Source organism: Petromyzon marinus, chromosome 55 (genome assembly GCF_048934315.1).
Source record: "Petromyzon marinus isolate PM22_M1 ecotype Great Lakes invasive population chromosome 55, UKy_Petmar_22M1.pri1.0, whole genome shotgun sequence".
Lineage (NCBI taxonomy): Eukaryota > Metazoa > Chordata > Hyperoartia > Petromyzontiformes > Petromyzontidae > Petromyzon > Petromyzon marinus.
This window is the reverse complement of record NC_133721.1, coordinates 6,218,567-6,231,516: the sequence shown is the minus strand read 5'-3', so window position 1 is coordinate 6,231,516 and position 12,950 is coordinate 6,218,567. Positions and strand designations below refer to the sequence as shown.

The 12,950-nt window shown below is 47.8% G+C and overlaps 1 protein-coding gene across 1 annotated transcript; it reads right to left on the bottom strand.

Annotated features, from left to right (window-relative positions):
- Positions 1-611: 611 nt before the first annotated feature.
- On the bottom strand, positions 612-9,779 carry LOC116954459 (cysteinyl leukotriene receptor 1-like). Its single transcript, XM_032974991.2, has 3 exons — positions 8,199-9,779; positions 6,473-7,437; positions 612-1,127 (listed from the first exon to the last, which is right to left on the bottom strand). The coding sequence occupies exons 1-3, from the start codon at positions 8,445-8,447 to the stop codon at positions 959-961; spliced, it is 1,383 nt and encodes a 460-aa protein (XP_032830882.1). The 5' UTR covers positions 8,448-9,779; the 3' UTR covers positions 612-958.
- Between the last annotated feature and the right edge of the window lie 3,171 nt (positions 9,780-12,950).

Below are 12,950 nucleotides of genomic sequence, written 5' to 3'. Positions count from 1 at the left end.
GTGCACATCGTTTGACGAGTAATAATGTGCATGCCTTTGTCACTCTCGTGGCTTTTTTTTTAATCGAAGCCCTTGCCACGCCTTGGTTGACCGTAGGGGGTTTCCTGATCTCGCGTCACCACGTTGGCGGGTGCACCGACCACTGATTGTCATTGTCGTGGCCGAGATTCGCAGCGCGCAAAGTTCACAAACGTGCCCCCACATGCACATTTGGCTTCTCATTTCGCGTGCCGATTTTATAGATTTTTTTGCTATAGAAGGTTGCGACGTGAACGTTTGCTAAATTGCGTCAAATTCGTGGATGATGCTTGCGTGATAGAGTGGAATGGCGCAATGGTTGGTGAGGTGCATCGTGAAATCAGCGACCCGAATTCAATTCCCGGCCACGGCTAAGGTCAGTGGTGAGTGATATCAGAACTGGTCCTGGGCACAACCCCATTCACCAATTCCTGCTCCCACGTTGATGCTCACCGCTGTCACCAACCTGCACTGACCAGCGTGGTGAAGTATGGTTAAACGACCTGAACGGCATGGGGGAGGCAATCATCCAGAGATTGACAAGACAGACTGCACACATGCATGTGTACAACAGTAAACCTTCGTACAAGCAATACAAAACAGCGACCCATATTTATTGAGTTCAATATGAAAAACAGTCAAGGATTCAGCATTAAGACGGCAATTGTTACGTATATGCTCGTATGTGCTAGGTTCGCCGAGGAGATGGAGCGATGAAACCAGCTCCTGTGCATGTGTTATGTGGATAGGATGCCGAGATTATAACATAGCAGGATGGCTTGGGGAGCGCCTTCATCCAGCAGCGGATTGATCAAAGCTGAAAGGTGCAACAATCGACGCACGCCTGATATCGATGCGGTAAAACGCAATCATTCGTATCTATCGTTTCCCCAGCCAGCGCTGGGTATCCAGTCGCTGAACCCTGGCCGGGTGCGGAGTCTCACTCAGACGTCTGTCGATCGTCAGTCTCCTCTTGTGGGTCCTCCTTCTCCTGCAAAGGATCGCCCTCGAGTGTCTGCATGTGAAGCTTGGCGGCGTCCCTGGCCGTGCTTCTGGAGAGGGGCTCTTTGGAGCGGACGGAGCTGGTGGCGGAGCTGATTCGCGAGCGCCTGGTTGGTTCAGAGGGGGGACATTTCTCCACGCGTGAGCATGCGAGGGACACCCCCATCCATCCGTTCATCCATCGGCAACACAAGCAAGAGAGGTCACGGCGAGGGCATCATCAACATCATCGTAGGATATCAAAGTTAGGTCCTGCGCACGTAAGCATTGAGGCAGCGCGCATCTCTCATATTACGGTCCTGTGCCAGCGGTGGGAATTCCACATTGCTAGGGTAGTGGTGGGGCGGGGGCGAGTCTATCGATGGGTCAATCATGTTGACTTTCCCACGACGCGATACTTGGATGTATCGACCCCGGTGGGATGATGGGCCGAGTCGACTCCAAGCAGGATTTCAACTTGCGACATTCCAATTACGAGCCACTGAGCCGCCTGGCCGGGCATATCAAAATCTGGTAATAATAAAAAAAAATAAGATTCATTGGCCTCGTATTAACGTGGGCGGATACATATTGATCCTGCGTTTCGGGGCAGAACTCCAAAAAAGTAACATCGCACTCTAGAGGCTCGAGCAGAGAACGGCGTGCAAAGTGAGCGTAGGCTTTTTGCTGAACAAATTAGTTGGAGATGCTGCGTTGGCAGTGATTTAGAAGCACGATACACAAATAACTTCAACACATTCGTCAACAACACTGCCTTCGTTGGAACGCATAACACGAAGGGGCTAAGATTCGCCGATTATCCGTGTTATTTTTTCCCCTCTGTGTCGAGTTGTTATTTGGCTTGTTGATATAGCTGCCGCGTCTCCACGCTGCACGCTAACATCAGAATATTTATTTATCTGATGAGCTATCCAAGCAGCCCCCAGTTGAGTGGCGTCACTACTGCAGCGTCCTGTAACTACACAGTGACTACTGCAGTTGCCTGTAACTACACAGTGACTACTGCAGTGTCCTGTAACTACACAGTGACTACTGCAGCGTCCTGTAACTACACAGTGACTACTGCAGTGTCCTGTAACTACATAGTGACTAATGCAGCGTCCTGTAACTATACAGTGACTACTGCAGTGTCCTGTAACTACGCAGTGACTACTGCAGTGTCCTGTAACTACACAGTGACTACTGCAGCGTCCTGTAACTACACAATGACTACTGCAGTGTCCTGTAACTACACAGTGACTACTGCAGCGTCCTGTAACTACAGTGACTACTGCAGTGTCCTGTAACTACACAGTGACTACTGCAGTGTCCTGTAACTACACAGTGACTACTGCAGCGTCCTGTAACTACACAGTGACTACTGCAGTGTCCTGTAACTACACAGTGACTAATGCAGCGTCCTGTAACTACACAGTGACTACTGCAGTGTACTGTAACTATACAGTGACTACTGCAGCGTCCTGTAGCTACGCAGTGACTACTGCAGTGTCCTGTAACTACACAGTGACTACTGCAGCGTCCTGTAGCTACGCAGTGACTACTGCAGCGTCCTGTAACTACACAGTGACTACTGCAGTGTCCTGTAACTACAGTGACTACTGCAGCGTCCTGTAACTACACAGTGACTACTGCAGCGTCCTGTAACTACACAGTGACTACTGCAGCGTCCTGTAACTACACAGTGACTACTGCAGCGTCATGTAACTACACAGTGACTACTGCAGTGTCCAGTAACTACACAGTGACTACTGCAGTGTCCTGTAACTACACAGTGACTACTGCAGTGTCCTGTAACTACACAGTGACTACTGCAGCGTCATGTAACTACACAGTGACTACTGCAGTGTCCAGTAACTATACAGTGACTACTGCAGCGTCCTGTAGCTACGCAGTGACTACTGCAGTGTCCTGTAACTACACAGTGACTACTGCAGCGTCCTGTAACTACACAGTGACTACTGCAGCGTCCTGTAACTACACAGTGACTACTGCAGCGTCCTGTAACTACACAGTGACTACTGCAGCGTCCTGTAACTACACAGTGACTACTGCAGCGTCATGTAACTACACAGTGACTACTGCAGTGTCCAGTAACTACACAGTGACTACTGCAGTGTCCTGTAACTACACAGTGACTACTGCAGTGTCCTGTAACTACACAGTGACTACTGCAGTGTCCTCTAACTACACAGTGACTACTGCAGCATCCTATAACTACACAGTGACTACTGCAGCATCCTGTAACTACACAGTGACTACTGCAGTGTCCTGTAACTACGCAGTGACTACTGCAGTGTCCTGTAACTACGCAGTGACTACTGCAGTGTCCTGTAACTACACAGTGACTACTGCAGTGTCCTGTAACTACACAGTGACTACTGCAGCGTCCTGTAACTACAGTGACTACTGCAGTGTCCTGTAACTACACAGTGACTACTGCAGTGTCCTGTAACTACAGTGACTACTGCAGTGTCCTGTAACTACACAGTGACTACTGCAGTGTCCTGTAACTACAGTGACTACTGCAGTGTCCTGTAACTACACAGTGACTACTGCAGCGTCCTGTAACTATACAGTGACTACTGCAGCGTCCTGTAACTACACAGTAACTACTGCAGCGTCCTGTAACTATACAGTGACTACTGCAGCGTCCTGTAACTACACAGTGACTACTGCAGCGTCCTGTAACTACACAGTGACTACTGCAGCGTCCTGTAACTATACAGTGACTACTGCAGTGTCCTGTAACTACACAGTGACTACTGCAGCGTCCTGTAACTATACAGTGACTACTGCAGCGTCCTGTAGCTATACAGTGACTACTGCAGTGTCCTGTAACTACACAGTGACTACTGCAGCGTCCTGTAGCTATACAGTGACTACTGCAGTGTCCTGTAGCTATACAGTGACTACTGCAGTGTCCTGTAACTATACAGTGACTACTGCAGTGTCCTGTAACTATACAGTGACTACTGCAGTGTCCTGTAACTACACAGTGACTACTGCAGTGTCCTGTAACTATACAGTGACTACTGCAGCGTCCTGTAACTACACAGTGACTACTGCAGCGTCCTGTAACTACACAGTGACTACTGCAGTGTCCTGTAACTACATAGTGACTACTGCAGCGTTGGATTCTGAATTCCAGAATTGCCCTTCAGAATACCAGTGGGTTTTTTTTAGTGGCGGTTTGTCATATTTCTTTCGTCACGTTTTGTTGACCTGACAAACCTTACTTAGTGGCTATGTCGGGTGGTGGCGGGTTTAACGACACGTTTATATTCACACAATCTAACCCCCAAATAAGCTCGTTTAAAAAAGTTTTTTTTAAGCAACGGTTTTATCAACAACTTCGTTTAGCTCACGGTCGAGAAGTACGCCAATGGCGCCTGAGACACGTGGCGCCTGCGTTTTATGCGAGCCGATTCCACAGTTTAGGTACCGCGCACGTTTTTGAACTACACAAATATATATAAATAAGGCACCCATACAAAATGTAAATTGCTTGAAAGTAGCGAATTAATTGATGCCGATTTCGATACAGACATGCATTGTCACCGGATCTGAGTACGTGTGCAAAATGTGGAATGGATTAGACAACGGGAAGTGGACGAAATTTTGATTACAAGATTTGACCCAGGCAAACAGAGGAATCAAGTGAAGTAAAACCGTTGAAAAAACCTCGACAGTTTTATGAACCTTTTTTTAAATGTTTTCCTTTTTGCAGCAATTCTCTCACGCAGAGTGAACTACTCTGCGATACTTAGAATGGATGTTTAGTCTCGTGGTGTAATGCCGATAGCACAATTCAAATACATTGAGGGTGGGGGAAGAAGTAAACAAACAAAACAAACCAACAGACAATCTGTTATGCACTCAAACCAGGTAATGTAATAAATTAAACTCGGTTGACAAACTCTGCACGATTGCTGCTGCTATGTCAACATTTCCCAGAAGGAAGCGTAATGCTGAGTTAAATATTTGCCAATCGCCTAGGCCCGAGTGCAATTTGCCCTTCCGGGAATAATAAAAGAAGGGAATTGCAGAGAACGAGAGGGACAGGACATTCATTATACGAGCATGGGTGCTGAGTCACACGCAATCGGACCAACATGAAGATCACGTCCTGCTCAGAACTAAACTAAACTAAATTTATTCTTAACAGGTAAGGCCCACTGAGCTACATAGCTATTTTGCAGAGGCGATCTGGTCACAAATGAAAGCTCTAGGAAGTTGGCCTACCTTGTGGCAATGTATAGCAGCCAAATACACATAAACGCATGTTTCTAAAATGTGAAGGGAGAAAACCGGAGGACCCAGAAAAAAATCCATGCGACCACGGGGTAAGAGACACCGCAAACTTCAAGTATACAGGCGTCAGGGTCGAGATCGAACTCAACGACTTCCTGCATACTAGGCGAGGCAGTTGACATTTCTCCACCGTGGTGCCACCACCACCGACACTCCACTTCCATCCCTTTCACCCAAGATGACACACACACAACCTACCACTATGAACCTGGCACCCCGAGTTCGATTCACCGCCACGGCCAACATCAGTGGCGAGCGAAATCAGAAGAGGTCCTGGGACTCCCTCCCTGGGTCTACCTAGCCTTACATGAGTACCCAGTGCAATGTTTAAATATGAACACTGGGAATACAAAGGTGGTTAGCGGATTTGTCTTGGCCACACCATCTTCTCAATAGGTACTTGATGTGTGTGTTTTTGCAGGGTTCCGCTACATGATAGCTGACTAACCGTTGGGTTAACTTTCCTTAGAGGCGGTTATGAAGAGGGGGGCAGTCCCATTTTTTTAAAATTTTCAAACATTAATAATAATAAAATATTCAACGTGTGTTCTATGGCAGGGGTCCCCAACTCCCGGGCCGCGGACCTGGTCCGTGGCCTGTTAGGAACCGGGCCGCACAACAGAAGGTGAGCGGTGAGTCCGCGCGTGGCCCGCCCATTGTTTTATTATTTACCACTTCCATCCGCGCCTCTTTCCCGCACTGCAAACTTGTCTCAGTAACAATTTTGGTAAGCCCACAAGCTAACCCTAGTAGCCAAAATGAGCAAAAAACAAACGTCGCTGGAGAAAATTGTCTTTTAAGAAACCAGTTTCTGGTGCCAAAAAGGTTGGACCGCTGTTCTATGGTATATAATAATAATAATAAAGCACCAGGTAGGGGGGGCACCAATTGTCCCAAAATGACCCCTATTCCACCACTTTTAAGGTCATGTTTACAGCAGCATTCAAGGCCCCGTCCACTTTTGGCCCACTCCCATCAACTAAAACTGAAACTGGATACTCGGTTCCTGAAGCAGCTCTCGGCACGTGGGGTGAAACATCAGGGCACTATGCCGAAGGAAAAAAAACCCTGAAAACACATTGGAGAGAGCTGTGCAAGGCGCCACCTCGAAAAACCTAGCAAGCTCAAATCTCGTCCATACCTCCGCACGGCGCTCATGAACCGGTCGCGGAATTTCTCGCCGACGAAGAAGTAGATGAGCGGGTCGAGGCAGCTGTTGAAGGCGGCGAAGCAGACGGTGGCCACCACCGACTTCTGCAGGTAGAGCTTCGTATCGCAGCTGCTGTGGCGGTTGATGAGCTGGTGGAGCAGCAGCGTGCGCTGCACGTGGTACGGGATGAAGCAGACCACGAACACCGTGAGCACCAGCACGATCATGCGCACCGCGCGCTTCCGCACGTTCGAGTCCCTGCGCTGGCCTTCCGGGGTCTTCATCAGCGTCCGGGCGATGGCCGCGTAGCAGACGACAATGATCGCGAACGGGATGAGGACTCCAACCAGCAGGGCGAGGTAGTTCATGGCAAAAATCATTTTCAGGCTGCTGCCCGAGCTCTCGAAGCACAGGATCCTCCCGCTTGATAAGACGTGCTGGCCGCTGAGAAGGAACGGGGAGGTGACCAGGGTCACGAAGACCCAGATGGACACACAGGCGATGACCGCGCGCCGCGCCGTGACGGCCTTGAGCGAGCGCACGGGGTGAACCACGGCCAGGTAACGTGTCACGCTGAGGCCGGTGAGGAAGAAGATGCTGCTGTACAGGTTGGCGTAGAAGGTGAACGAGCTGATGCGGCACATCGCGTCCCCGAATGGCCAGTCGCCGTCGCGCACGTAGTAGACGACGCGCAGCGGCAGCGTCAGCACGAAGAACATGTCGGCGAGGGCCAGGTTGATGAGGTAGATGGTGCTGGCACTCTTGGTCCGCGTGAGGCACAGGAAGACGTAGAGCGCGATGGCGTTGCCCATCATCCCGATGATGCAGACGATGCCGTAGATGGCCGAGTAGATGGGGTACTTGTAGGAGTCGTCCATTGAGCAGGGACCGGTACCATTGGGAGCTGCGCTGGAGTTCATCGTCACAATGCCTGCGCTTCTCTTCAAGTTACAGAGCTGAACAAACAATGCGTTGATGGGTTATCAATGTGCTTATGGTCGCATTAGCAACTTTTGCAAATGTTTCGGTATATATCACTCATTCCAACTCATGTGATGAGGACTGAGTCTAACAGACTGTTACAACTAATCTTAACTGTGTTCAACCACCATGCTGCAGGTCACAATACTCACCTCTCTGCTTCTTCCATCGCACTGCTCCAACTTTTAATTCCTGCTACTTTCTGATTTTTCAAATTCTTTTTTAATTTTACTTTTTTCTTAAACTATGTTCGACCGATAATCACTTTAGATTGAACTTTTTGTTGCATTTGCACGTTTGATAATTGAACATGTTCACTACCAGTACACTGCACAGTTTAATGTTGTCAATAATTCAGGACATATCAAATACGGTATTCAATTTTGCCGATAATTGAGGATTTCTTACATAAAGTTTTTAAATATAGTCGGAGATATAACATATATAATCAAACATAGCGGCAAATATGCCATGAAGGGCTGCATATTATAATGGTATTGTACATTGTAACGCGTAAAAACGGGAACAATGACAGCCCGCCATGAGGAAGAATCAGGAGGCTGCTTTAAGAACGCACCGAGGAGGCTGTCGGCTGTGAAACAGCTTGGTTCGTCGAGGAAAAGGAAGCGATTGCGAGGTGCGATTTTATCGGAGACCTTGACAAGTCACTGCTTAATAGTGTTAGTGCTTCTCTTCAAAAGCAATACAATCATTCACCTGTGCTGCAAACGCTTACCTTGTGAGAAGGCAGCACTCTCTGTCGGTCGGCTTGCGTCTTCAGTGTGCGTCGACTTGTGTGTCGAAACAGTAAAGATACGCCGAGTAATTTATGGTGCAACCGGCGAAGAGGAAACACGTAGTTGAACGTACCCACCTTGGTCATCTGTTCGAAGGAATGCCTGCCAAGTTGTCTCCTGCGCGGAAAGCAGCACAGTGCGCAGATGTAAGTCAAAGATTGGACCATGCAGTTCCTTGCCCACGCCATTGCTGGTGGAATGGCCTTCACGAGGATGTCTAGAGCAGTATATTTCTCGAACTTCTTTTGGCCCACCGATCACCCAGCCCCCTGTCATAGTGTTGGGTCCATCAGCGTCCAACAGAACCTCTTTTCAACCGCTCGTGAAGCAGTCCAGCCCACCCGAGCTGCCAGCGCACAGCCACCGCTCAGCGCAGCCCGATCGACATGAAGAATCACTGGACTCTTACGAATGAAAATGTAACAAAACACAACTAAACAATCAACCTACTCGCGTCTCCCCAGAAAAGTCACCACCACCGCATATTGGGGGTCTCGACTCTGGAAACTCCTCCGGGGCCTCGTGCCAGAGCAGGTTACGGTCTCACACTCCTGAGCTCTGATGTAGGAGCAGCGTGCAGCCTCTGACCCCTGGGCTCTGATGAGTGAGAACGCGTCTGTCACGAGTTGCAGCAGCGTGAATGCCTGTGAGACTCATAGTCTCTGTCCTTGGCGGTACTGTAGACGTCCAACGCCCAAGAATTTCACCTTCCAGAAATAATTCGTGCCTTGGGGACTTCAAACCTCCGTCCTCGGCAGGGCTGTAGATGTCGTACGCCTATTGGTCACAGGTTGCAGATATGTGGAGGCCTGGGAGGTTCATGAACGGTGAACTCTCCCTCCTGGAAGGCACACGATGAAAGCAGGGTACGACCATCACCCAGAGACACGGCGTTTTGGGTGAGCACGCAGTTGTGCCACAGGGCCGCATCACGGTGCCACTGACCGCCCTATGCATTTAATAGGCGGACTTAGCATGATGAAAGGTGGGGAGGGGGTGAACATGTGCAGGCTGGCGAGGGGGCAAGGTAGAGTCCACATGCTGGTGGTGTGAAAAGGGAATTTTAAGAAGCTGCGAAAGTTTGGGGTACCACTTCTTGAAAAAATATACTGTACCATTGAAAATTAGTTTAATGTTTGGTTCGATTTAGAACATCTTTCCAATGGTTGCTTAATTTGAAACCATCTTCTCGGTTGAAATTGTGTCTGTGTTTTTAGATCTGAATTGCCTCGTGACTTTACCGAATAGAACCAAAGAGTATGGATCCTTGCAGTCAGGAAAGCTTCAAATCTAGAATAAGTAGTGCCTATTGACTCTGTAGTTGTATCTACTGATTGTACAATAGTATCTGCTGAGCCAGTAGTAGCTACTCACTTTATAGTAGTATTTACTGACTTTAGCAGTATTTACTGACCGTAGTGGTATATACTGACTGTTTTAGTATTTCATAACTCTATATACAGTAGCAGTACCTACCAACTCGATAGCAGTATCTACTATCACTCAACCAGTACATACCAACTGTGGTGGTATCTGCTATGATTACAGCAGTGCATACTGACTGTGGTGGTAGCTGCTATGATTCCAGCAGTGCATACTGCCTGTGGTGGTACCTGCTATGACTACAGCAATGCATACCGACTAGGATGGTATCCTGATATTGCTACAGCAGTGGATACTGACTGTGGTGGTACCTGCTTTCACTACAGCAGTGCATACCGACTGTGGTGCCTACTATGATTACAGCAGTGCATACCGACTATGGTGGTACCTGCTATGATTACAGCAGTGCATACTGTGGTGGTGTCTGCTATGATTACAGCAGTGCATACTGTGGTGGTGTCTGCTATGATTACAGCAGTGCATACTGTGGCGGTGCCTGCTATGATTACAGTAGTACATGCTGACTCTATAGCAGTATATATCGACTCTATAGCACAAACTACTAACCTGACAGATTGCCGTGGTGAGGCCTAGTCCCGTGCAGAGACCCGGCCTCGCCTTGATTGCCCAGCCGGCTGAGGCTGTGGACTGGCCCGCTACCCCCCCCACTACCCCCCCCCCCCCCGCGCTACAATAAAACGAGGGAATCGCTATAAAATGAGTATATACCGACCCTATAGCAGTAAGTGCACACATTGGGGTGAGGGGGGAGAGAAGAGGACATGACAATTTGATGAATTTACCTCAGCGTCGCGTGTATTTTTTTTTGCATTCTGAACACGAAGGAGAAATCCCCCCACCCTCCAACGATGACGCGCGTGCGTTGCCAGGGGCAACCCCCGGGCAGCCTGAGGGGCACGAGGAAATAATTTAATAAAGGAAAATCGCACAAATACGCGATTATTATTAATTTAAAGGTGATGGACTTGAAAAAGAAAGAGCGCTTGCCCACCTCAGGGCTTAGTGCGTGCTGCCTGGCAATTTTTTTTCGACACACACCCCACGGTTTGAGATATAATCCCTCGCAAGCACGACTGCGCAGACAGACGGACGGACAGACAGACAGACAGACGGACAGACAGACGGACAGACAGATTAAAAAAATGCCTTTTTTTAATGGTTAGATTGTTAGGGTCGTTAAATCAGGGTAGTTTACCAAACTTTTCTTTAATTAAATGCCAGTCAAACACAAATTAACGCCCAAAACAAAAGGCTATCATTAATTGCGGATCAACCTGCACTTATATCACAGCCCGCGGGCCACCTGGAGGACCGTGATGGGTCACCCACTGGTGGTTCGCTTACCGAGCAATTAACGTGGAACCTATCTCACTCGTTAAGCGAGACACGCCTGTACTACATTTGTTATCTGCCCAAATGTGTTTATATAGATACAATTACCAATGAAAGGCCATTGAGTCAACTGTATTTTGATCAGCGTTAATTTCAATGTATCTGTACGATGATTTAATCGGTGATGTAATTAGAAATGATATCAAAGAGGAGATTAATGCAGCCCCATTTGTTGCAGCCGAAGTAGACGAGACAACGGATGTCACAAACAAAGCCCAGGTCTCTGTAACGTTGCGTTATGTGGCTAGAAGGGAGGTGACTTGTGAGGTGACGGAGGCGTTCTTGGTATTTAATGATGTCAGTGATGACAGATAGCACCGGCTATTGCTGATTATGTTTTGGGATTGTTGAGGAAATACAAATGCGTTGAAATGCTGGTAGCTCAGACTTACGACGGAGCCTCTGTGATGGCATCAGATCTTAATGGGGTGCAGACCAATATTAAAGAAAAGGAACCTAAAGCCACGTTTACCTATTGTTATGCACGCAAATTGAACCTGGTGCTCTCGCATTCAGCAAAATGTATGCCTGAGTGTAAAACGTTTTTTAAAACAATAAGTCGACTAAGCGCACCCACCTACTGGACGATGTTGTGAAGCGACGTTTACCAAGAGCAGCGGCCACAAGATGGAGCTCAAATTCTAGACTCGTGCAGACGATCAGCGTGTACCAATCTGATCTGCGTGCTGTGTTCCGAATAATGAGCGGAAATCCCGATGGTTGGGACAATGACACCCTGATGATGGCCGCCGGATATGATCTCTGGCTGTCAAAAGCATCAACTTGCTTCTTCAGAATAACATATGAGGGCATTTTCAATGAAACCAATGCACTATTTCGCGTGCTGCAGAATAAAGTAATGGACATCGGAATCTGCTGTGGGCGAATCCTCGACACAATGGGAGTTGTGGAACGCCAGAGACAAGAGTTTGATAGTTTCTACGATCGATTCGAGCAGAAATGCGTCACACTTGGCCTGATGGAAAATGCCCGAAGTAAACAGCCGATCAGATATGAGAGGAAAATAATATTTTATAACATTCTGGACAATATCAGTGTTCAAATGAAAGCTAGGTTTGATAATTTCGGTTGGCTAACTTTCCTTGGTTTGGTCAATTGCACGAAATTTAATGAAATGTCACAACATTTCGATGCCACCAAACTGCAGAGCCTATCAAAATATGCAAGGTACTTTGACTGTGTTAGACTAAAGGCTGACCTTATCGGATTGTATAGTTCACAAATGGTGAGGAACGAATGCAAATCACCCGGACAGCTCCTCAGCTTTTTGTCCCAGAATGATCTGATGCAGACGGTTCCCGAGGCGACAAAGTTACTCCAGATTGTGGTGCTCACTATACCAGCTACAACAGCGTCTGTTGAAAGGTCGTTCTCTGCTTTGAAACGCCCCAAAACATAGTCGGAATCGGACTGACCAAGGACGACTTTCATCCCTGGAAATCATCTCTATTTAGACAGGGATGACATCTTTGTCCTAGAAGGATAGGCGATTGGACTTCATTTACAAGTCAAGGTAAGACCATGCCATATATATTTTCATTTGTGTTGAATGACTATGAATAGTGGAACTGCATTTGCCTATAAAACGTGAATCGATTACGTAACTTACCTGTATCCGCGTGTTGTAACGAAGGCCGATATGAAATACGAAACATGGCCCCCTAACCAATAGTCATTGTGCAGCCTGCCAATTTAATGGTGATTTTAAGCTACCTCTATCGGGTTCATATGTGCGTAAATCTGGCTCTGATACTAGCCAGTGCCTCCCCAGCCATTGAACTCACCGCACATCACTGATGTCTGCTCTATTGAGGGCCATATTGGCAAGTAAAAATATTGATTATTATAGACACACAAAAGCAGTACAACAAATG

Bases quoted from the DNA above. Each gene is read 5' to 3' on its own strand.
- LOC116954459 (XM_032974991.2), bottom strand. From the start codon at position 8,447: ATGGCGTGGGCAAGGAACTGCATGGTCCAATCTTTGACTTACATCTGC. The intron at 7,438-8,198 runs GTAAGCGTTTGC...TTGTTTGTTCAG, and splicing joins GAGTGCTGCCTTCTCACAAG to CTCTGTAACTTGAAGAGAAG. The intron at 1,128-6,472 runs GTATGGACGAGA...TGAACCAACCAG, and splicing joins TTCATGAGCGCCGTGCGGAG to GCGCTCGCGAATCAGCTCCG.